General features: G+C 45.7%; 1 protein-coding gene across 1 annotated transcript in view; it reads right to left on the bottom strand.

The window, feature by feature from the left end:
* Nucleotides 1-15630: 15630 nt before the first annotated feature.
* Ptprj (protein tyrosine phosphatase receptor type J) overlaps nucleotides 15631-25344 on the bottom strand; it is a 104371-nt gene continuing 94657 nt past the window's right edge. The window contains exons 23-25 of the mRNA XM_063227950.1: nucleotides 21808-21968; nucleotides 20840-20975; nucleotides 15631-19086 (exon numbers count right to left, since the gene is read on the bottom strand). Coding sequence (XP_063084020.1) covers nucleotides 18928-19086; nucleotides 20840-20975; nucleotides 21808-21968 — 456 coding nt within the window. The 3' untranslated portion in view covers nucleotides 15631-18927. The remainder of the gene's footprint in view (nucleotides 19087-20839; nucleotides 20976-21807; nucleotides 21969-25344) is intronic.

Raw genomic sequence — 25344 nt, 5'->3', positions numbered from 1 at the left:
TCCAAAAATGAGCATCTGAGATGAACACACGCTTCTCAGGTGAAGAAATATGAACAGCAAAAAACTACGTGAAAAAATGTTCCACATCATGGGTCATTCGAGAGATGCAAATAAAAACAACACTGAGATTCCACCCTAACCCAGAAAGAATGGCTAGTATCAAGAAATCAAGCAGTAAAAAATGCTGGAGAGGTCAATAAGAAAAGGGAAAAGTGAAAGCAACCCGCTAGCATTCCTAAGAAGCAACCTTGGTTTGAGCAAGCGGCAGGCACCCCAGGGGGAGAACTAGAAGCATCCTCAAGGTCTGCACAGTGTTGGAACTTAGGGTGCCGGAAAACAAAGCAACCTGCTCGCCTCCCTGGTAAGCAGCTGTGAGCCTACTGGTGCACGGGCTGCAAATCAAACATCACATTCCCCTCCACCATTAGCAAATGAAAGCCAGACATCTGAGCATCTCTTGGGAGGTTGGCCATATGCAATACAGCAAATACGGGGGATTTCCTTCTATCATCTCTTTGAAAGCAAATATTGTTGTCGCTGCTTTGCTTTGTTCTGATTAATTGTATTGCTCTATTCAGTATTCTATTTTGATAAGCTCTATAATGTTCTGTGTTTGGTTTGATTTTGCTATACTTGATTGAAAGGGCAACTACTGTGAAGACAATGAGGTATACTATGATACCTATTACTGTTATCCCGGTAACCTGCTGTGATGTTCTGTACCAATTTCACTGCATCGTCTCAGTTGCCTTTGTTCTGTCTTGTTTGGTTGTATTTTACTACCTTTGAAATAATAAAAAAAAAACTTTTTAAGGAAAGAAAAAATTCTTGAGAGGCTGGGGTGGGGGAAGGAACCCTTCTCCACTGTTGGTGAATCAGTTTGGAGACTCCTCAAAAAACTAAGACTAGAGGTCCCATTCAGCACAGCTATTCCCCTTCTGGGTATCTTCCCAAAACAATTAAAAACATCGTACCACAGCAATATATGTGCATCCATGTTTATAGCAGCACAATTTGTAATAACCAGATCTTGGAAGCAAACTAAATGCCCACTGAAGAATAGGTAAAAAAAAGAAGTGGTATTTTTATACAATGGAGTACTACTCAGCCATAAAGAATGATAAACTGGAAAATTTATAGGTAAATGGATGTGACTTGAGAATATACTCATGGTGTCTGGAGGACTGTGGAAGTCTCAGCGGGCAGGGGAGCATCGCAGGTTCCAGAGGCCCCGTGGCCTGTGGTGAGTGCTCAGCGCACTCTGCCCAAAGCCCGGACTGTTCCGGATCCTCCAGGCTTCCGGGTGCAGTGAAGTGGAGAAGTGGGTTTGAGGCATCTGCATTCGCCTCCCCATCCCTGCTGCGCTTGGAGAACTGTGGAGCTTCCAACAAGTAGGTGAGCATATGCTATCCCTGGAGCCCAGCCTGTTGGGACTCCCGCGCCTCACCATCGGTGTGCAGAGGAGGGGCTGGGCGGATCTGGGGCACCTGCATCCGCCTCCCCGTGTGTCTGGAGGACTGTGGAAGTCTCAGCGGGCAGGGGAGCATCGCAGGTTCCAGAGGCCCCACGGCCTGTGGTGAGTGCTTAGCACACTCTGCCCAAAGCCCAGACTGTTGTTATATAAAACAACTATTAACAGAAATGAAAAGTCAAATTATCAGTAACACAATTGTAACAGGAGATCTTAATATGCCATTGACACCAAGGGACAGATCAAACACACAGAAAATGAGCAAAGAAATAACAGAACTGAATCACACCTGCAAACAAATGGATTTGATAGAAATATGCAGAATGTTCCAACCAACAGCATCAGAATACACATTCTTCTCAACAGTACATGGATCATCCTCTAAAATAGACCATATATTAGCTCCTAGAACATATTTAAACAAATGCAAAAGAGTTGAAATCATCCCTTGCATGTTATCGGATCATAGCGCTCTGAAATTAGAAATTAATGATAAAAGATACTGCAAAAATCCTGCAAACACATGGAAACTGAATAACACACTCTTGAGTAATCAGTGGGTCAAAGAAGAAATTAAAGAATAAATTAAACAATACCTAAAAGAAAATGAAAATGCAGATGCAACGTACCAGAATTTGTGTGATGCAATGAAAGCCGTCCTGAGAGGAAAATTTATTGCACTGAGTTCCCACATCAGGAAAACAGAATGAATACAAATAAATAACTTGATGCTACACCTCAAACAGCTTGAAAAAGAAGAGCAAGTCAAGCCCAAAGCCAAAAGAAGAGAGGAAATTATACAAATCAGAGCAGAAATCAATGCAATAGAGACTAAGAAAACAATCCAAAGAATCAACAAATGAAAGAGTTGGTTCTTTGAAAGAATAAATAAAATCAATAAGCTGCTAGCCAACCTTATTTAAAAAAGGGAAGAAAAAGCTCAAATTCATGCAATAAGAAATGAAAAAGGTGAAATCACTACAGACCCAATAGAAATACAGAAGATCATCAACAGCTATTTCGAAAACCTCTACTCTCAAAAGTTTGATAACACAGAAGAAATAGACAGATTCTTAGAAACATATGAAGTACCAAAGCTAGATCAAGAGGATGTAAAACTGTTGAATAACCCAATCTCTTTTAATGAAATTGAAAATGTAATTAAATCCTTACCCACCAAGAAGAGCCCAGGCCCAGACGGATTCACTGCAGAATTCTGCAAGAAATACAAAGAAGATCTAATGCCGACACTCCTCAAACTATTCAATGAAATTGAAAGGGAAGCAATCCTTCCTAAGTCATTCCTGGAAGCAAATATTACTCTAGTACCAAAACCTGAGAAAGACCCAACTAAAAAAGAGAACTATAGACCGATCTCCCTAATGAACACAGATGCAAAAATCCTCAATAAAATATTGGCAAATAGGATCCAGCAAATCATCAAGAAGATTATACACCATGACCAAGTGGGATTCATCCCAGGAATGCAAGGATGGTTCAATGTACGTAAATCAATAAATGTAATCCACCATATCAATAAAGCCAAAAGTAAGAATCACATGATCATTTCTATAAATGCAGAAAAAGCCTTCGATGAGGTCCAACATTTATTCATGATAAGAACTTTACAGAAAATTGGAATAGATGGTCTTTACCTCAATATAATAAAGGCCATTTATGACAAACCAACAGCCAGCATCATACTAAATGGCCAAAAATTGAAAGCCTTTACTTTAAAATCAGGCACAAGACAAGGATGTCCTTTATCACCACTCCTATTTAATATAGTACTGGAAGTACTAGCCAGAGCAATTAGGCAAGAGAGAGAAATAAAAGGGGTAAAGATAGGAAAAGAAGAAGTTAAATTATCATTGTTTGCAGATGACATGTTACTCTACATAGAAGACCCCCTAAACTCCATGGAAAGACTCTTAGATACAACAAATAAATTCATTAATGTGGCTGGATACAAAATCAATACTCAGAAATCAATAGCATTCCTATACACGAACAACAAAATCACAGAGAGCGAAATAAGAGAAACTGCACTCTTCACATTAGCAACCAAAAAATGAAATATTTAGGAATTACTCTTACGAAAGAAGTGAAAGTCTTATACAGTGAAAATTATAATACGCTGAAAAAAGAAATTGAAGACGACCTCAGAAAATGGAAAGACATCCCTTGCTCATGGATAGGAAGAACAAACATTGTGAAGATGGCCATTCTCCCAAAACTGTTATACAGATTCAATGCAATCCCAATAAAAATAACATCAACATACCTTATACATCTAGAGAAATCACTCCTAAATTTCATCTGGAACCAGAAGAGACCTAGAATAGCAAAGGCAATTCTAAGCAGCAAAGACAAAGCAGGAGGCATCACAATCCCTGACTTTAAGTTATACTACAAAGCAACAGTAGTAAAATCAACATGGTATTGGAATCAAAACAGAGCCAAAGATCAATGGAATAGATTAGAAGATACAACCACAACTTCAAACCACCTTATCTTTGATAAAGGAGCCAAGCAGGTTCACTGGAAGAACGACAGTCTCCTTAATAAATGGTGCTGGAAAAACTGGCTCTCCATTTGCCGAAAACTAAAGCTAGACCCATGTCTATCACCATGTACTAAATTAAAATCTAAATGGGTCAAAATCTGAATATTAAAAGAGAAACACTAAATCTATTGGAAGACAAATTGGGTAGAAACCTTGATGACACAGGAGTAGGTAGAGAATTCATGAACAGGACTCAAACCGCACAGGAAATACTTCCCAGAATCAATAACTGGGACCACTTCTTATTAAAAAGTTTCTGCATGTCAAAAGAAATCTCCAGCATAGTGAAAAGAAAACTGACAAACTGGGAAAAGATTTTAATGAACTCTCTCTCTCAGACAAGGGACTCTTGTCTAAAACATATAAAGAATTAAAAAAAACTCAGACCCCCAAAATTCAAAGATCCAATCCAAAAATGGGCATCTGAGATGAATACGCAATTCTCAGATGAAGAAATGCAAATGGCAAATAAATACATGAAAAAATGTTCATCATCATTGGTCATTAGAGAAATGCAAATTAAAACCACACTGAGATACCATCTCACTCCTGAAAGAATGGCCAGGATCAAGAAAACCAACAACAACAAATGCTGGAGAGGCTGTGGGGAAAAAGGAACTCTCCTACACTGTTGGTGGGAGTGTAGACTGGTGCAGCCTTTGTGGAGGTCAGTCTGTAGATTTCTCAAAAAGCTGGGATTGGAAGTCCCATTTATTCCAGCTATTCCACTTCTAGCCATATTCCCAGAAGAACTGAAAGCATCATACCACAGTGATATATGTGCACCTATGTTTATAGCAGCACAATTTGTAATCGCCAGATCTTGGAAACAACCCAAGTGTCCATCAGCTGAGGAATGGATAAAACAGTCGTGGTATTTCTATACAATGGAGTATTATTCAGCTATAAAGAAGGATCACATTGAGATATTTATCAATAAATGGGCGCAGCTTGAGACCATACTCATAAGTGAAATAAATCAATCTCACATGTGTGAATACCGAATAGTTTCCCTAATGTAAGTAATGATTCAAATATATAAAAATATGTGGTAATCATGATTCCCCATTATGTGGCCTTGAAACCTTATAAAGTTTTCACTTATTAATTGGAAAGGCTTTAGTCTGGGCTTCTTGATATGGAAATATTTGAAGCTATAGTATATGAAGTTTTATCCAAATATTTCAAGGAAAAAGACAGTCACTATGGTAACTACTATTAAGTCGGGTTATTTGGTGGTGAAGCACTAGGTTGCTGAAACAGTCATGCTTTGACCTGTATTGTTATATTGTTATGTCCTGTTTTATCTCAATCTCTCCCTTATTCATTAAAAAATTATTCAGTTATTTTTTATGGTTTTTTTTAATTAAGGGGAAAAATTTTAAAAATTAGCAGGATATATAATAGTAACTTTTTTTCTTTCCTATTAACTTGTTTTGAAGTCCTGTAATACTCCCACTATCTTGTTTTGACTGATTAGACTCTGTTCCATTCTGTGCGATAGTATCAAGTTTGAGGCTATAGGCAACTACTTTGAAGGCAATAAGATTCACTAAGATGCGCATTCTCGTTTGACTATTGTCTCCTTTGGAAGTCCTGTAATGTTTACAATGCTTAAGTTTTATTGGTCTTGTTCTCTACTGTTTTGTTCAACTTTATAATATCTAATGAGATAGACAATTCTTTTTAAGGAAATAAGAGACATTGTTGATAACCATTGTTGATAACATTGTACTCTGTTCTACACCATGTGCTATGTCTATCCTTGGTTTTGACTGACAGCTTTGTTTTGCCATATTTGGCTTTACTCTCTCCCAAAAAAAAAGTAATAAAAACTAAGGAGTAATAAAACCCAAAATGTGTAAATTTTGTTGTAAAAAAGAGAGGGGGGAAAAAAAGTGCTCTAAAGGATACAACTGCAAGTGTGTTTAGGGGTGTTAAATAGCTGACCATATTAATGTTTTTAGTTGGATCACTGAACACAACTGTTTGCAGTCTCACTGTTTGAATGTCCACTTTGTATGCTTTGATACTGTGACTTGAGCAACTATCTCTAAGATGATAATATGTAATCTATTAACTGGTGATTTCTTACTGTTTTTTTTTTTTTTTGTAGTTCTGTATTACTTGTACCCTTACACCGCTTTGTTTGTTTTGTTTTTTCTCTTTTTCCTTTTAAATAAAATTTTTTTAAAAAAGAGAATATACTCATGAGTGAAATAAGACACACATGTGTAAACACTGTCTTGTCTCATTAGTGTGAGAAGCTAAAAGAAACAATATATGCATGTATGTGTGTGTGTGTGTGTGTGTGTGTGTATGAAAAATAGTTAAGATAGTTATACCACTGATATCTCTGAGTTCACTGAAGAGAAAGATTTCTGCCAGCATTGTTCGGACAATTGAATGCAGATGTCTTGTGCTACAGGTGAATGATTGGGGGAGGACAATGCCCAATGTACGCCCCTAGGTTGATGTGTTTTGAGATTTTGTTTTAGTTTTTTTTTTTCTTTTTTCTTTTTCTCCTTGAAATAAAATGGATTTGGCAAAAATCACTTGTTAATCCTCTTTTGTTTTCCTTGTACATAGTGAATTGGGGATTTTTCTTACTGCTTTCAAGATTTTGTCTCTGGCTTTCAGGAGTATTAGTGTCTGGTATGTAGATGTGAATCCCTGCATTTCTTAGTTGGGGTTTTTTGAACATTTAGGTTTACAAAAGTAAGGTTATTGTTTTTTGTTTATTTCCTTCATAGCTTTCCTAGACCAATTTTTTTGGAGTCTGTTTCCCCAGAACTGTAAAACTAATAAGGTCTCTTCTCAATTATCTCCTTTTTTGTTTTAAATTTTGAACCTGGTCTACTACAGGTTGCCCCGAGACCTGTTCAGCTTTATAGTGAGCCAATGATTGGCCAGGGGAAGAATTTAAACATCCGGGGTCACTCAGGCTTCTTGCCCTGTCGGTGGATCTGTGTGTGACTCCATTATGATTCTTCCCCTGGCTTTCACTTTTTGTATTTTCAAGGTTTTCACAGTCAGTCAGCCAGAGACAGGGATCTTTCCGGGGTTCTCTCTGATCTCTCACAAGCACACGTGCAGCCTAGCACACACACACCCAGCTCGGTGACTGCTGCAGAGAGACAGCAAGACAAAAGCCACGTGGAGGATGTGACTGAGACTCGGGGTTTAGGGCCACCAAGTCATCAAAGGAGGACAAAGATTCAGAAGACAATTCCTGGAAGAAGCTATAAGTGACCACTAAAATATAAAAACATTCTCAACTTAGTAGTACTCAGGGACATTTTAATTTTGCTAAAGTATGTCGTTTTCAGTATCAGCTGGACAGAAATGTAAGCCACCAGTAGCGTACACCGTTGTCACAGTGTGGAACGATGTACTCTCATATATTGTACTGCAAGCAGGAAGTTAGTAACTGGAGCAAAGACCACAAAAGCCTGCTCTCCCCGCCCACAGCTGAACACAGTGCTGAGCACTACATCAGGACCGCAGGACAATGAGTTGTCACAGGTAGTGCTAAGGCCTCAGTGGACGTTCCTGAATGACAGTGTAGTGAACAGCCTGACACTGCCCAGAGCTGCTCTAGCTGCTATTGCTTGAGCCTTTGGAGTTTTCTGCTCCCTCCACTAGTGTGGTCTGGCCTCACTTAACCTACTAAGCTGTTGATCTTTTCAGCAGGGAAATGTGGCTTTCTCCTGTAACATGCTTGTCCTAGGGACCCCGCAGTTCTCATGCTTACCTCTCCTGAAGCAGTATTGCCAACAGGCAAAGAGAGATGTACCAGAGGAAAGCACTCTATCATTGCTTATAGTCAAAAGCACTGTTTGTAATGTACCAAAAATTTTCCCACCTAAACAATATGCATTGCCTCCCTGGGGGTTCTAGAGAACAAAAGAAGAATGAAGATAAAAGAATCAAACAGTAACAGGGGACTTCCATGGCTCAGTGGTGAATGAGAGTGAAACTAGCTCAATCTCAAGTTTGAAGGACGTTTGCCTGCACAGATGCATTCTGGCACATGTATGATGTAAAATACTTTGAAACAGAAAGAATACAAGCCAGGCGTGGGAAATACGCTTATAATCCCAACACTCTTGGAGGCTGAGGCAGGGGGGTGGCAAATCTGATCCCAGCCTAGGCAATTAGCAATTTAGCAAGCCCCATCTCAACATGTAAAAATTAAAAATTAAAAAAGGACTGGGAGATGTAGCTCAGTGAGAAGGTTCCAGGTTCAATCCCTAGAACTGCACACACACACACAAAGATACATCTACATATGATGACCTGGAAAGAGCTCCAACCATATATTGCTAAGTTTTTTAAAAAGTAAATTGCAAACAGCACATATGGTATAACCCCAGGAGTGTAAAAACAAAGCACTGTTGACTGGATCCGTGTATAGAACTGCTTGCACCGACCCGCCTCAGCTCCGAGGAATCCCTGTTGAGGCAGTGATAGCCAGGGGAGAAAAGACCCAACTGGCTTTCCACTCTGTGAGTGCGGTGATCCCTGGGTCCCTGTGTCTGGACCTGTGCCCAGATTTGTGGCACCTTCAGCAACTAATTATACTCTGAGGAGCTGCGGCAAAGACTTAGGAAAAGTTTTCCAAGAAACAAATTAATGTATCCCTCAGAGACTTTCCAGAGCTGGCAGAGAACTTTCACTTCCTCGAGGTCCCCAGGAGCTTCAGAGATACATGACCCAGGGCACAGTGAGAGGCTAGGAGAGAGCGTGCACCTGACACGCCAGGCCCTGCCCAGCCAGGGGCTGAGGCTCTCAGTGCCGCCTGTAAGGACAGGGAGGACCCTGCTGTGTCCCACCGTGCCCGGCGAGGCTGTGACAGCACACCAAGAGGAACCGCATGGCTAGGCCCACGCGAGACAAAGAAGTCTGTTCCTCCTCCACTCCTCACAGCAGGCCTCTCTGGACCCCCCGCGTGGATGCCCTGCTGTGCTGGGTGCTGTGCTCAGCATTGTGCCCAATGCCTTGGCCAACTGGGCAGGGACACCCACAGGCTTCTCGCCTTTCTGGACACACAGCTGAGGCCATTTCCCTGCCAGCAGAATTCGAGTGAAAGAGACACCTGTCAACTCCAAACCTGGCCCAGAGCCCCCTCTGCAAACTGTGTACCGCTTTCTCTTCCTCATCTGCTAGGACGGTGGGGGGTCAAGGAAGGGTGGGATGAGGATGTAGAGCTCCCACCAAGTGGTGGCCTTGACTGCATGCACACCCCATCAATGATGGCTTTGGCAGTAAGACAAAGCCACTGAGATCAGGGGTGTCCTGCAGTAATAGAGGTTAATTTCCTCCTGCTGGGATGGAATCAGCCTGCATTAGTTATATCTGCTGTGTAACAAATGCATCCAAGACTCAGCAGCAAGAAGCAAATGTCTATCACTTCCACAGATCAGAAATCTTGGAATAGCTGGCTGGTGGTTCTAGCTCCTGGGCTCTAGGAGGCTATAGTCGAGCTGGTAAACAGGGCCATGGCTACCAAAGGCCACACTGTGCACACTCTCTTAGATCTAGTCACCCGTGTACCCAAAGAGCAAGAGACTTCAGAAAGGGACAAAAGAGAAACCGCAGCATCCTATGACACACTCCCAGGAGCGAGATTCCATCACCGCTGCAGTGTCCTGCTGGCCACAAGATGGCCCTGCTAGTTGATGGATGGGAACTCACATGAAACCAGACCAAACATTCTGCTGTAAGAGAGCTTCATTGGGCAGGAGCCAGACTGCCTTGTGGACTGAGACAACCCCCATTTGGCTTGGGAAAAGGTTTTAAGGGTTGTTTGAGGAGACTCTGCAGTGAGCCAGGTGCGAGCAGCAGATCTGACAGGGCCTGTCATCGGGCTCATTCCTAGGCAGAGCTGACTTTTGCGGTTGGAACAGTTGCGGGAAGTTTGTTTTCTTGCAAGCCAAGCATGAACAGGCTCCGGCAACAGGCTGACCCTTCACTAGTGTGGGTGCCAAGTGGCCCGGCAACTGGGGACCGCCTTGTCAACTTATCATCATATGGGTTTGGGGCATTTTTTCCCTCTATTGCAAGTCCTAAATTTTTTCCCAGGCACATATTTTTCGTGATCGGTCATACAGAAAAGGCAACCAGCCACCCGCTGGGGCGCTTGCCCTGATGTTGCTCAAGGGGCTTCTCTGGGGACAGCCGGGTTGCGTCTCCAGTCCTGTCCTTCCTGCGCAGCCAAGCCAGGGACTGTCCTCGGCTTGGTCCTCTGGCGCCATCTGGTGACTGCGTCCAAAACTGCTGCTGACCGCCGCTCAGCCCCAGGCTGAGCCACTAAGCAGGAACTTCACTTGGCACCTGAGAAGCCCGAGTTTTCCCGCAGAAACCACAGAGATCTTACACATTCTCCCCTAATGAGGCCTTGGAAACGGAAGAAAATTCCAGTTTTAACCAGTTACTCTCTAAGTATTCCTTATTCCCTGGGAAAAATTAGAAAATACAGGCCAATCAAACTAATGAAAACCACTCAACCCCAATATTACATTATCCTAGAGGTGTCCTTCTTTTAGGCACTTATCTAATTTGAATGCGATTGTTCGCTACTGGTAGATTTTTTTTTTTTTTTCTTTCTGAGACAGGGTCTTGCTATGCAGGTCAGGCCAGCCTTGCGCTCATTTTGTAGCCCAGGTTGGTCTCAAACTCATAATAATCCTGCCTCAGCCTCCCAAGGGCTGGGATTACAGGTGCGCAACACCACCCCTGGCCTATCTACTGATAGTTCTATAAATGGCTCTTGTAACTTCAGCTTGACACTTGATCATCATTTACTTCCCATGATGCTTTGTTTCCAGTTTATGCCTTCATCAAACGAAGTGCGAGTTCCCGGAAGCCACCTGAATGCTGTATCATTTTCCAATTTAGCCTACTCTTTAAAGAATACACAGATAAGACAGGCATGGTGGTGTACACCAGGAGGCTGAGACAGGAGGACTGCCATGAGCTCGAGTGCAAGGCTAGCCTGAGCTACATAATAAGATCCATCTCAAAAAATAAAAAAAGTAATGAAAGTAAACTGCTTTAAACTCTATTTCACAAGGCAGCCAAGAGCCAGGCTTTGGCGCTGATTCAAATCTCAGTACCACCAAATACTAGCTATGAAACTAAGTGTTTGTTATAAAAATAAAATGCCATATGACAAGCAGCTCTAAGCTTATGGTTGTGATTTGCTGGGTTACAGGTAAGCAAGAGTCCAGCGCACCTGGATGGGCTGGGCAGGTGCCTCTGCTCCAACATGGAGTCCAGCACAATGCAGCTAAGGCAGCTCAGCCTAAGTAGATTCACCCTGGGCCCCGGGCTGAGGGATGACAGCTGCCTGGGGACACTGTCTGCAGCCAGTGGTCAGACAGTGAGGCAGTGACAAAGTTGTATCACCTAGATTGGAGCCAGGACTCTCAAGGGTTTGCACACGCTCAGTTCCCAGAGCAGATCACACAGGCGGCCTTGTCCCCAGTCAGAGCAGGATAGGAGTCCACATGGCCACTGCCACCCTGGCCATCCCCTCCTCCTGCCTACCTTCTGACACCAGGACTGTCCCTCCAGGGACCTATATAGCAAAGCACCAATAACTCAGTGTCTCATAAAGGACAGAAACAATCTCTTGCCATCCCAGCGGGTCCACAGCCAGGCACCAGCACACTGGGTGTCTGATGGAGGCTGCCCCACCCACACCCACAGATCTGCTCCCCTGCCAGCTGTGCACTAAAGACCCCAGACTTCGGCTGCTCACTGAGGTTCCACCTCACCCCAGAAAGAATGGCCATTACCCGGATGCCAAACCATGATAAATGCTGGTCAGATTGTGGGGTGAAGGGTGCCCTTCTGTACTGTGGGTACATTGTGAACTGGTACAGTCAGCCCTCAGGAGATCAGTGTGGAGTCTCCTCAAAAAGCTATGGGTAGATATGCCATTTGACCCAGCTGTTCTCCTCCTACGTGTCTTCCTGAAAGAGTGAAAGATATTCTAGTGATCCATTCGCATCCATGTTTATAGCAGAACAATTCATGGTAGCTAAATCTTGGGAGCAGCCTATGTGTCCACCCACAGAAAAATGGATAAAGAAAACATGGTGTTGAGTCACCTGTAGGAAAATGGATGTTCTTTGAGACCATAATGCTAATTAAAATAGATGACACACAACCTTAACAATGGCATGGCTTCTCTTATATGGGAAACCCAAAGTATACCTGACTGGGGACAGGTGATAGAAAGCAGGAAGGTAGGCTTTGTGGAGGCAGAAAGGGATCTGGGGCTGGAGACAGGGCCGAGGGAAGGGAAGGGCCAGTGAAAGACATGGAGGTGGGGTGTGTGTGTGTGTGGTGATTCTCCGAGCTGCGTCACAAATCTATACTGACAAAGGAGGGGAGCAACTCTCTTTAAACAGCGCCCACCTCCCTGCCAGCGCCTCCCTGTGCTCCTCCTCTGTGCCCTCCCTCCAGGGCTCACTTCTCACAGCAGGCGGCTAGGAAGATGCAGGCTGATTCCATTCTCAACACCAGTCTCAATGCAGGTCCTTTAGTCCCACAAGGAAAGTGAGGACATCTGTTCTTTCCAACAAATTACACGCACAGAACTCACTGTCAGCACCTCACGTGTGATCAATGAAAACTCCCGCTGATAAATGAACAGCTACAACTTGCTGTTGCTATGTTCCGGGCGATACGCCCAATGTCTCACCATCAGAACATTAACAACCCTCATGTGCCAATGATGTGTCATCTTTTTTTATTTCTGTTCTTTTCTTGCATTCTAGTTCTGTGTTTGTTTTGGGGACAGGGTCTCATTATATAGTCCTGGCTGGCCTCCAGCTTGTTATCCTCCTGCCTCAGCCTCCCAAGTGCTGGAATTACAGATCTGCACTACCTATAGCCAGCCAGCCAGCTGTTAGCTTTTTTCTTCTGACGTCGAGTGAGTAGCACAGCCTGGGATACAAGGGTAGGTCCCTGGAAACACTCCAAGGAGGGTTGGCAGCCAAAAGACATCAGGGTCAAAACAGTGGTGAGAAGATGCCTTTTTCCCAGCTGACATCTAAATAAACTCTCATGGCTTTGTTAGAGACAGATAAGTTAGACAGAAATATTAGGGGCAGCCAGATAGGTCTAGGCCCTTGAAGGAGAAGATGGGCTACACCGAACTATGGGCAGACAGACACATCCGCTGAAGGCCAGGCCTCAAGGTGGGATGAACCCACCTGCATTCTTCCTAAGGATAAACATCAAGGACTGATATTCTAAATAGATACCCATCACCTTGAGGAAGCCAGGAGCCACTAACCAGCCCCTAGAGGAGAAGGCCCTGTTCTGTATTCATGCCTGCTTGCTATATTACTTTACCATTCCATCTCAATTTAATCCATTTTACCTGAGCAGTAATCTTATTGGTTGACCATAGTTTGGTCCTACCTCCCACCTTGGACCCACCTCACCTCAGGATTTTACTCTATAAAATCTCTAGAACTAAAGACAGTCTCTGGCAACCCACTTGGGAACCCATCTGTCTGTCTCTCTCAGACAGATGTTTTGTTTCACTCAGTAAATATATTCCACTCTTAACCTCCATTGTTCCTAACACATTCTTCAATTTTAGAGAACATGAACAGCCTCTGGACATCTAGCAGGTCGGCAGTTTCTTCCTCCATATCAGCTTGAACAAGACATCCATGCACACCCTAACTGCTCAGGGCTGCGTCCTGTGCTCCTCACAATCAGGACAAACACAGGCTTTCTGACACCCAGTGGTGCCCACGCAAGATATGTTCTGCGACTGTCACAGTTTGGACAGAAGGGAATCTTGGGAGAGAGAGCCTGGCTTTTGGCCTGGCACAACCAGTGTGACAACAATGATTACGTTTGAAATAATTAAATTGTCATGGGCCTAATGTGTGGGGTTGGCCTGACTAGAATGGTGACTAACGAGAGTCCCCAGGCAGCCTGGACACGTGAGGGGCTGCTGCGTGGGGACACTGCGTCACTTTTCCACAGGCAGGGAGTCCACGGGGGGTGGGGATCAGGACTGGTTATTTTGCATTTGGGGAGCAGGACAGCCCTGTAGTCAAGGTCTCCAGAGAGGCTGGGACAGGGGGAGGGACGAGAAGGAGGGCAGGGCTCATGAGGGGCAAGGACCCGGGGTTAGACACAGCTCCCAGCAGTCAGGCATGCAGGAGCCCAAAGGCCAGGTGGGAACACGGCTCCCACAGCACAGGCTGCAGGACCACGCTGTCTGTGGGGGCTGTCCTTCCTTGTCCTTCCTTGTCATGTCACCATGTGACCACCACACAACTCCCATCTGAGTAACACAGGGCAAACTCTGCGTGTGTGTGTGTGTGTGTGTGTGTGTGTGTGTCCCTGTGTTCTGTGTGTTTAGCTACACACTGTGTCTGCGTGTGCACACACATCCTATGTGACATTTTAAAGCTGTGCTTTAGCCAAATGCACAAGCAGCACTTCATCACTTACCTGTTATCACCCCACACCACATCACCACCGCCACCTTCCAAATCTGTCTGTCTTTTTCTCCCTCAGAGCATGGATGGTGTGGAACCTGTGTGGCAGGTTTTCATGTGGAGGTTGCATAGGTGCGGGAGGGAGATGAGGGATGGCCCAGCTCCTGGGAGCAAAGAGCCTCTCTCCCCACCTGTGCGCCTCAATCACGCTAAGAATGAGGCCACGCATGCTGCTCAGAACCTGAGCTCTGCAAGGCAGAGGCAGAGGCGGAAGCTGCGGATCCTCAGCCCCAAGATGCCTGCAGGATTCATAGCAAGCACTCCTCAATCCCTGAGGAATAACTACGTTTCCAACAAAGGCCTAGAGGCTCCCAGCAATTCTGAAATCCCCCAAACCACCCAACAAAACCCCTGAAGCTCCGGGAAGTCTGTCCCTCTGTGACCCTGCTAGAACACACACAGCCTCATCTCCCAAGTCTTCTCTTCCCCTGAACCCCCTGGATGTGTTCAAGGGCCAAACTGTGTCGTTCCCCCGCCCCCGAAGTCATGTGGACTTCTGCATCCCCCATCCTCAGAGTGGACCTGCACTGGAAGATGGAGCCTTTAAAGAGAAAAAGTGAGATAGTGAAAGGTGAACCCTTAATCCAAACTGGTGGAGTCCTCATATAAAGAGATGAAAATTGTCCAGAAAAAAAAATCCCCCCTGGGATCCCAGCACTTAGGAGACTGAGGCAGAAGGATCTCTGCAAGTCTGAGGCCAGCCTGGGCTCCATAGTGAGCTCAAGACCAGCTAGACCTAAAGAAAGAAGAGATTGGGCAGGTACCAAGAGGGGACCATGCAAGGTCACAGGCCTGTGACACCTTGACCTCTGAGCCCTTGCCTTCAGAATTGTGAGAAAATACATTTTTTGTGTGTGTGTTTAAACAACCCAGTCTGTGGTATTTACAATGACACCTTCAGAAATCTAATGCTATGTGGCAACCCCAAAGGGAAATCTGAGTGTTTTTGCCAAGGATACACACGGCTGCAGATTACCCACCAAAGCAGGTTTACAACAGGCACGTAAAGTAAGCCAGTGGCACTGGGGGAAAGAAAAGAAAGAAACAAAGGCATCTTGTGTCAACAGTTTTTATATTTGGTATTTGGAAGTCTTTTTTTATAAAAATTTTTTCCAGGCCATTTTTTCCTTTAAAAAAAAAAAAAAAAGAAAAGCAACTCACAGCTATACTCTGTACAAGTATAACAAACATTAGAAATATGCATCATTCCAAAATAGTTACAAGAAAATTACAATTTAAAGTCCACATCAACACATCCTAGTGATATGGCCCCCTCCAGGGGGAACAAGCTGCATACTTAGACAGGCCACGGCCCCCAGTAGTCTGCAAACTCAGAACCCGCACTGCTGAGCTAAATCCACATCCGCTCTCCAGACCTGCTGAGCTCAGCAAGAGCCATTAAGCATGGCAAAAGAAAACAACTTTTTCATTCCCAATGAAAATAAAAAAATAGGAATCCTCAGCCTCGGTGACCCACCCCGACTCCCAGAGCCTCTCACTGCACAAATCCAGTGGCAGCAACGGGGGCCAGGTCAATGCTGGAGTCACAAGGTGACCCTGGGGAGCAGTTGCCAGCCCTGTTGGCCGGTGCCCTCGGTCACGAGACTCAGCTTTGGAGACAGACAATCTTTGTTCTTGGGACAGGAAGCCACTGCCCAGATGCACTTCGTGGAACTCGAAGCCCTCACTGGCTGCTTCGCTGCATGGAGCCTGCACCACCTCGGTGGGGCCACCAGAGGTTTCCCGTGTCCAGTCACCAATCTTGGGAGGGCCAGCAGAGCCCAGTGGTGCCCTTGTCTTGCCCAGCCTGGTGTTCTCTCATTTAAACGAATCTTCCCTTTCCAGGGGCTGTGTTACAAATAACCTACCAGCCCCAGAGCCCATCCTGAGGCCTCTCAGGAGCATCTCGGCCTTCGTGTGACCTTCCCAGTGAATTCCAGTCCTCCTCACTGCGGCCCTCCTCCGGGACTGACGATGACTCAGGGGGCTCACTGCAGCAGCTGCCTGAATACTTCCCAAGCCCAGCCCAGGCAAAAGGGAGGAGGGTTCCTGGTTTTGTGTTTTTGTTTTTTTTTAAGACAGTCTCACTACGCAGTGCAGGCTGCCTTGAATTCACTATGTAGTCCAGGCTGGCCTCAAACTCACAGAGATCCTCCTGCCTCAGACGCCGCTACATCCAGCCCGCATATTTATACAGTATGTTTACAATTATGTTGCTTTACTCTTTTGAAGGGGTGAAGCCTTTCCTCTGATTCTCCAGGTCAGTGACAAGGGAGGAAGGCTGAGGATGCTCCCTCCCAGGGGGTTCCTGACAAATGGGAGGAGCGTGGCTCACAGGGAGCTGAGGGGAGGCTCCAGAGTCCCTCAGTCTGCCTGAGTGGGGCGCAACCTGCCCAAAGCCTGATTCCTACAGGCCAGCCTGGGAACCCAAGCCAGCTGGGCCCACCCACTCATTCCTGGAAGGAGCTGAAACAGAGTGAACCTCTTAACACTAACAAATGCAAAGGATTTGCAGAAAGTGCAATTTCCATTTGAGAAGTAAAATTCTCCACCAAATATGACGCTGCCACGATCCCTCCTTTTAATCCTTTCAGTACCTCCAAGGGGCAGGGGCGGGGGTCAGAGACAGCACGAAATGGGAACAATTTTAGGGCCTGAGGTCCATTGCAGTACACCCTTCAGAGCCCTCATGTACCCATTAACACCTCTGGGCTGTCATCAAAGTGCAGGGGAAGTGCAGAGCCCAGCAGCATCCGGACAGGACAGAGGCCCACTGGGGCCCACAGGGACCAGGCCACCAAAGGCCCCCCAGCCTGTTTAAACAGGAAACCTGAGTCCTGAGCGGAAAGCGGCCACAGGGCTCCGGGACTTGGTGATTCCTTCATCTGACCATGGATACTTCATTGCCTATTGAAGAAGAAACTCAAAACATCTTCCACATAACCTGAGCCACAGCATAAAAGAAAAGAAACCAATCCTTTCATGTTAATGCCTTGCCAAGTTTACAGATTAGGTACCAATAAAATACATCCATATAAATTCTGATATCCTTGGTGAATACACAACCTGAAGCCAAAAAAAATAATAATAATCTACATTTTTTAAAAAATCAAAGTAATTACAGCAGCAGTAGAGTGAAAAGAGGTTTTAAAAATAATAATTACATCTTTAATACAAATCAAACTTTGTACACCTCAATTCCTAGGAATGACTGATGTAGGGGTTTGGGATTTATATATACAGCAGATACCAATGTGTGTCACTGCAGACAAAGACTAAAGCCAGTGGACTTCGGGGAAGGAGGGTTCATCTGACACTGAGTTCACACTGAAGTGTTCACAGATTGCCACGCTTTTCAAAACGCACACACACGCACACATGTACACGGACACACAGACACACATTAAAAATCCCAACCTGAGTAAAACGTTACTAGAAACCCAGAGCATCAGGAATCACAAGTCACATATTGCACCTTTAAATAATCCTTTTTACCAAAGACAGAAAGGAGAAAAGGAAGAAGACAGGAAGGAGGACAGGAGTTTTGTCACCGAGGACTCCCCGGGCACGCCACGCCCACCCGCAGGGAGGCCGTGATATACGTAGTTTCCATTCTCAGCCAATCAACGGGCTGGAACCGCAGGAAACTGGGAGGGGCAAGGCAGGGGTCTCTTCTCATCAGTGAAAACCGGAATGTTACAAGGTGAATCTCCCTGCTAAGCTACTGTTTAAATATTCCGTATATTCCAATTATGAGATTCAGTACAAAAATAGAGAAATCTACTGAGTTTTGCCTGTGGAAGCATAATTCAGAAAAGGCACATGTTCAAATAGAAAACCCAACCGGAAGAGGCGCCACTCTACCCCTCCTGACACAAGAACCGCCTGCAATTGTGTGTTTTCCATCAGCTCAATCCCAAGACACAGTGGGTAAAAATAGACCTCTGATACTTAAAATATATTCAACCCAACACAATCCTGGCAGAAGCATGTGAATCACAGAAAAATGTCTTGCTGTTTTTTTTTTTTTTAAACCTGTTTTGGAAAAAAAAATCCTAGCTCACTTTTTCTGGTTTTCCACAAATTCCAAGGAAAATGGCAAATGAACTCTTCCCATTGGTCATGAGGAATGTGAGCGATTGACTCCCCGCCCCCACCACAGCCCACGGCCCCAGCTGCACCTTGTGGCTGCCAGGTTTCACCAGCTCGGCTTCACACCCTGCCCACAGCCGGCTCCTAGCAGAACACAACAGAGAACTGAGATTTGAGACACAGGAAAACAGGTGGACCAGGGCATTCTCCGTGGCTGTGGGGGTGATGTCCGGCTGCCCTCCAGGGCCTCTGCTTTGGACTCAGGCGATGTAACCATTGGTCTTTCCGAACATGCCTCCCGGCTCCAGGTTCTCATAGATGGTCATTGCAGTGGTATTCTGGTAGATGAGATCCACTTTGGAGTCTCTCTGTGATCGGACTATATCCAAGACACACTGGTTTAGGAAAACATACTGATCCTGAGGGCAACAGGGGGAGAGAGAAAGCAAATGAGCCCAAGGCCCCAGGAGGAGCCCCCAAACTCCACTCACACAGATGGCCATCGCCTAAGCCCCATCTGCCCAGCAGTTAATGGCTAGGGGTTGCAAGGTATACAATGCCGTAAGGCTCAGTGAAAATCAGAAAGCACAGACAAGATTCATCATGAGTCATTCTCAGGAGAGGGCACGGTCTCCTGTCTGGCCCCAAGCAGATGCCTGAGAATATGCAAAAGGCAGAAAAGGCTTCGCAGCAGTGGGGTTAGCACAACTATCTTAAGCCATGTCCTGTGGAGTGAGGGGAACCTGAAATTCTTAACAGTGGTGGTTCCTCAAAGCCAATGGGCTGGGCATGGAGGCCCACACCTGTAACCCTAGCACTTGGGAGGCTGCGGCAGGAGGAGCCCTGTGAGTTCATGGCCAGCTGGAACTACACAGCGAGAGGACCACATTTGGACAAGCTGTTGGGAGCCACAGGTCACTATTACAAAAGGGAGAAGGAGCACACGCTGACACAGAAAGGCATCTGTGATACCATGGAGGAAGACATCATGAGGAAGTGTCACATTCAAAACAGAACATGATTTCTTCCAAGTACTCCCTGTGAGTGCACATGCACACACAAACGCATTTGTGTTTATAAATGCGCGTGCACCTTGAGACTACACCATGAAGTGAAATAAATCAGACATGTCAGCTTAAATATGGAATTACTCCTCTTCTATGAGAAGCCCCAGGTGTAATAATTTAAAGAGTAGAAGAGAAGATAACCAGTAGGAAACAGATCTTTTGTAAATGGGAAGGGGACCTGGAGATGGAAGGAAGGGGGAAGGAGGTGCCAAATCAAAGCGTGCGGGGCACCAGGCTCCGGAACCAGCCCTGCTCGGCTGCACACAAGGTCTCCGAGGCTCAGGGCTGTGGCCTGCCGTAAAGTAAAGATTCCATCCTGGTCGCATGGCACACAGTCACCCCGAGAGCACCCACTGGACTGGATGAAAAGGTTCCCAGCTCTCCTTGCTGGGAGCACTCCCGAAAAGACAGGCCGGCAGGGTCCTCTCTCCTGCAGCCCCACCTTGGCCCTCATGATGACTTCCTTTCTGTCACACTTACAGGGCTGCATGAGGATAAAATGCTTAATGCTTAAATGCCATAGGCTTGTTTTTGTTTTGTTTTGGTTTGGTTTGGTTTGTTTTGGTTTGGTTTGTTTTTGGTACCAGGGATTAATCCAGGGTCTTTACATTGAGCTATACCCCCAGCCCTTGTTATTTTTTATTTGGAGACAGTCACTAAATTGCCTAGGCTGCAATCCTCCTGCCTCAGCCTCCCAAAGTGCTGGGATTACAAGCACATGCCACCACATCTAGCTTGATAAACCTATTTCATCTGCATATTTTAAAAGACAGTCGTACCTGCTTACAAACAAAGAGTGAAACTAACCAGTTTCATAAATTTAAGCCCAGAAGTCAAAGTCTGGAGACTTGGGAAGATTATTTAAGTCAAAGGGATAGGGTAAAGAATGTGGGGTTGATGAAAGTCAGCAGCTCCCTTCCTGACTCGGGTCCTACTGCGCCACCTGTAGAGGGCCATTTAGGTCAGCTCAGTTGAGAGCCTGCCAAGAAATCCAGCAGCACTCACAGAAAGCCAGAGGCCCGGAAAGATGAGCTACTGCACCCCAGTCAGGGGTCGCAGAAGCACAGGGATGGGGGCAGGGAGGGTTGGCGTGAATGTCTCTCACCTCGGTCTGCACCATGAGGGGGCGATGCATGCGGAGGTCATACACAATGCCATACACATCCACAGTGTTCTCGTTCTCGATCTGATAGATGAGACGATCAATAGCAATGAAAGTGCCCGTCCTGCCAACGCCAGCGCTGAAAGGAAGGGGAAGCAGTGCATCAGCGGTGCCCCCTACCGGGGGTCCCGGCTGACCCCATCTAAACAGCTGCGTGCTCCTGCGGCCTGGGATCTGAGCAAACACTGCCCCCTGCAAACCTCAGTGAGTCAGGCTTCCATATCTGGCATTGAGGCCTGAGTCCCAAACCCACTTTTGAACTCAGGGTCACAAGTAAGGCGCCATGTTAGACTTCTTAAATCTCAGTCCCATTCGAGTTGCTAGGGTAACCTAGAAGGGCCAGTTCTATCCATCTGCACCCCTCAGGCATCAAAGCTCTTCTTCTGCCCTAAGTTAATTCCTTTATTGGCAGGGAGTTGTTTGTTGGAGACGCAGTCTCACTATATAGTTCAGGCTGGCTTTGAACTCACTATGTAGCCTAGGCCAGCTTCAAATTTGAGGCAATCCCCTTGCCTCAGCCTCCCAAGTGCTGGGATTTCAGGTGTGTGCCACCAGGCCTATCTTAAATCCTTTAATTTCAAAGCTAATTTCCTATTCTAGAATAGCAATGCATACACTTTTCTGTAGACAATAAATATCTTCGGCTCCACAGAACACATGGTCCCTGCCACGATAGCACAAACACAGCCACTTAACAACATGCAAACTAGGGGCACAGCTGCTGCAGTGACACCAGATCTGGCCATGAGCTACGGTTCACCAAGCCCTGTATTAATCTCAGGGCCTAGGGAATAAGCCATGCGTGGACTTCCTGAAACCTTTTTCTTGAATCATAAACACCTAGTGCATTTCTGCAGCGCTGAAAAATGCCTGGGTGTACTTGAGCCATCACAGCCGAGCAGCGCCCCTACCTGCAGTGCACCAGAATCGGGGACTCCGGAGGACTCTGCTTCATGTAGTCCCGAACCAGGTACCGGAAGTTGATGAGCAGGTCTGTGGTGTCGGGGACACCGTGGTCCGGCCAAGAGGTGAAATGGAACTGTCTCAGCCGGTGACTGTCACTTGTCTGTACCTACAAGTCAACAGAGGGGTGAGAGGCAGAGGCACGGGCTGCCAGGAAAGGCGAGGAAAGTCGGGGCAACGAACTGCCAGGGATAAATGGCAGGTACACAGGATGGTTAGGCTAGAAATCAAACATTTACACTCGCACTCCAGTCACAGGGGTGCTTGCACACTTTGTCTTGCTCATAGAACCCTCCTAACACAGCCAGGAAGGAGGGTTGAACACCACCTCCTGAGAGGAGCAAGAAAACCAGGTGGGGTGGTGCACATCTGCCAGGCCAGCACTCCAGGAGGCGGAGGCGGGAGGATTGCAAGTTCGAGCCAAGCCTTGACAACCTAGGGACACAGTGAGATCCTGTGTCAAACTTTTAAAATAAAAAAATGAAATAAGCTGAGGATGTAGCTCAGTATGAAGGCTTCCAGGTTCACCCCAGTATGTCCCCCTCACCCCCACCAAAAAAATAAGGTGCAAAGATTCGGGGAAGTGGACTGAATTCCTCCACACTTGTCTTATCTCCGAGTCAGCAAGGTACTGAACACTCTGGGTTCGAGTTCAGTTTTCGCCCCCTCTCTGGCTGCCAGCCAGTGACAGATTCACATCTTACACCTGCACCTCCATAGAGCCCCGAGCACCCAGGACCCTCCTGGGAACGTCTCGACCACAAAACCAAAGGTGATTCACCAAATACAACATGAGGCTCGGCATGTGCCTTAGGGACCACCCCACTGCGCCCAGCACCCAGAGGGTGCAAGGGTGGGAGCCTCAGGCAGCCACACACTGAGGGGACAGGCAGGGCACCAGGCAGCTAAGCCTCGTCCACATCATTCTTAAAAAGGTTTAAAAAGTAAATGTATCGATGGCTTTTGTGTAACTAAAAGAATATTTTACTAAATGTCACATGAGATCCTAGATTGACTCCTATAATTTAAAAAAGCTGTATTGGGGCTGGGGATTTAGCTCGGCGGCATAAGCACCTGCCTTGCAAGCAGGCAGTCGTGAGTTCGATCCCCGGTACCGATAAAAAGAAAAAAGACAAAAAAAAAATAAATAAAAAAAAAATAAAAATAAAAAAGCTGTATTAGAAATAGGAGATTTGAGTTTATTTTTTTTTAAAAATCACAGCAAAAAAAAATTTTAAAATGGAGCTTGAACCCAGGGCCTGCACACTGAGCTACACCCCTAGCCTTTTCTTATTTTTATTTTGAGACAGAGTCTCCCTAAATTGCTAAATTGCCCAGTCTGGGCTCCCCGTGTCAGCCTCCAGGACTCTGGGACAACAGATGCACACTACCCCACCCGCCCAGCAAGAGCAATTTTTTTAAACAATGTGGTCGGTTCCGCACACCACATTCCCCCAACAAGAGCTAAGTCCAAGGAGGGCAGAGGAGTCTGCTGAAATGCGCAAAACCTGCAGAAATGGGCAGGTGCCTTTCAAAGGTGTTGTAGTTACTGGGAACTCAATGACTCTGGTGGCCAAATCAGTGCAGGTGACAGCAGGAAATGCAGCCTCTGGAGGAGGAAATGGAACAGCCCAGACTCTTTCAGCCACAGCAGTTAGTAGAGAAAGAGCTTTTCACAGACTCCACTTCACCCATGACTTAGTCTTCCAGGATAACTCATAAACTACAACCCAGCCCACCACCTGGTAAGATTCACCCATTCTACCTCCAGGCTTTTCACCATCTGCATGAGCATCAGTCTCAGAATGTGTCTCAATTACACTGCATCCTACTGTGACAGCCAGCTGAGTTAGATAGAAATATTATGGGGGGGGGGGGGACCTGAGGATTTAGCTCAGCGGCATAAGCGCCTGCCTTGCAAGCAGGCAGTCGTGAGTTCGATCCCTGGTACCGATAAAAAAGAAAAAGACAAAAAAAAGAAAGAAATATTATAGGGAATCAGACAGGACTGGGCCCTCAAAGAAACCAGTGCAGAAAGCCAGATACCCTGCAATGTGGGGGAGGTAAACACCTCCACTGTGGGACAGATCTCAAGACAAAAGATCAATCAAATGCACGCACATAATTCCTAAAGTTAAGCATCAGGGAGTGATACTCTAAATAGATATGAATCACCTTGAGGAAACCAGGAGTCACCATCCCAACCCCCTACATGCCCACTTGCTATGTAATTTACTTCCCCATTTGTCCCCAATTTAACCAATTTTACTTATGCAGTTATTCTTATTGGTTGACCATGTCTCACCTCATGTCCAGCTTGCGAGTTTCTCAGGTGTTTCCCCCCACCTGAGACCTGCCCCATTTTGTGGTTTTACTCTATAAAAATCTCTGGAAAAGATGAGAGTCCTTGGCAACTCACTCAGGACCCCTCTGTCTCTCTCTCAGACAGAAGCTTTCTCTCTCTCAATAAATATATTCTGCTCTTAACCTCCGTTGCTCCTAAAATTCATTCTTCATTTTTAGAAAACATGAACTCATACTGGGCATACAGTACATTGGGAGTTTCGTTCCCCTATACCACTAACTAATTATAGTCATGGCTCAGAACCTGGGGACAGTGGGTCCAGGACCCCTCAGATATGAAAATCCACGCCAGCTCTACCCCCTTAAGTAAAACAGCACAGCATCTGCATACAGCCCACATGCATGCTCTGGTACTGAGGTGTTCACAATGTTTCAGCCAATGACAGCACACACATGTGACCGATGTGTGCTGAGCACAGGTATGTTGTAGGTGGTACCATCTGGGTTTCTGCACACACCTTCCACATTTCTCAGGATGCCTCCCTGCCTTTCAGTAACTTGGAGTGACACTTTAAACATCTCTGAGGCCAGGCTTGGTAGCACACACCTGTAATCACAGTACTCAGGAGGCACAGGCAGGAAGATCACTGCAAATTCAAGGCCAACCTGGACTACAAAGTGAGTTCAAGGCCAACTTGAACTGCAGAGCAAAACCTTGTCTCAAAAAGACAAAAAAAAATCTCTGAATTGTCTATAATACCTAAAATACAATATAAATGTTAATGGTACCTAAACTACAATGTTAACACCATGTAAATAGCAGTCATGCTGTGTACATGTTCAGTACAGATGTAATTGTTTTTTGTTTTTTGTTTTTGCCTCCAAATAATTTTAAACCCAACTGGACTGAATTCACGGATGTAGAACCCATGGACAAAGAAGGCTGATGGTATAGCTATACCTCCAACCCTTCTCCCAGCTAAGCAGTGACTGTAAGACGTGAAGTCATGGTTTAGTTATTCATTCTTGAAAATCTGGGTGTTTGCATGGTTTCCAATCTTTTCCTCCAAATAATGCTGGTGTTCATCTCTTTGACAAATAATTCTATCCCTGGTTTTGGATTATTTTCTGGACCACAGACTTAAATCCACCAGATCAAAAGGGGATGCTTATTTTATACC

Source organism: Cavia porcellus, unplaced genomic scaffold (genome assembly GCF_034190915.1).
Source record: "Cavia porcellus strain 051 isolate PalLab524CR breed Dunkin Hartley unplaced genomic scaffold, mCavPor4.1 scaffold_17, whole genome shotgun sequence".
NCBI lineage: Eukaryota > Metazoa > Chordata > Mammalia > Rodentia > Caviidae > Cavia > Cavia porcellus.
This window is presented reverse-complemented; position numbering and strand designations above follow the sequence as displayed.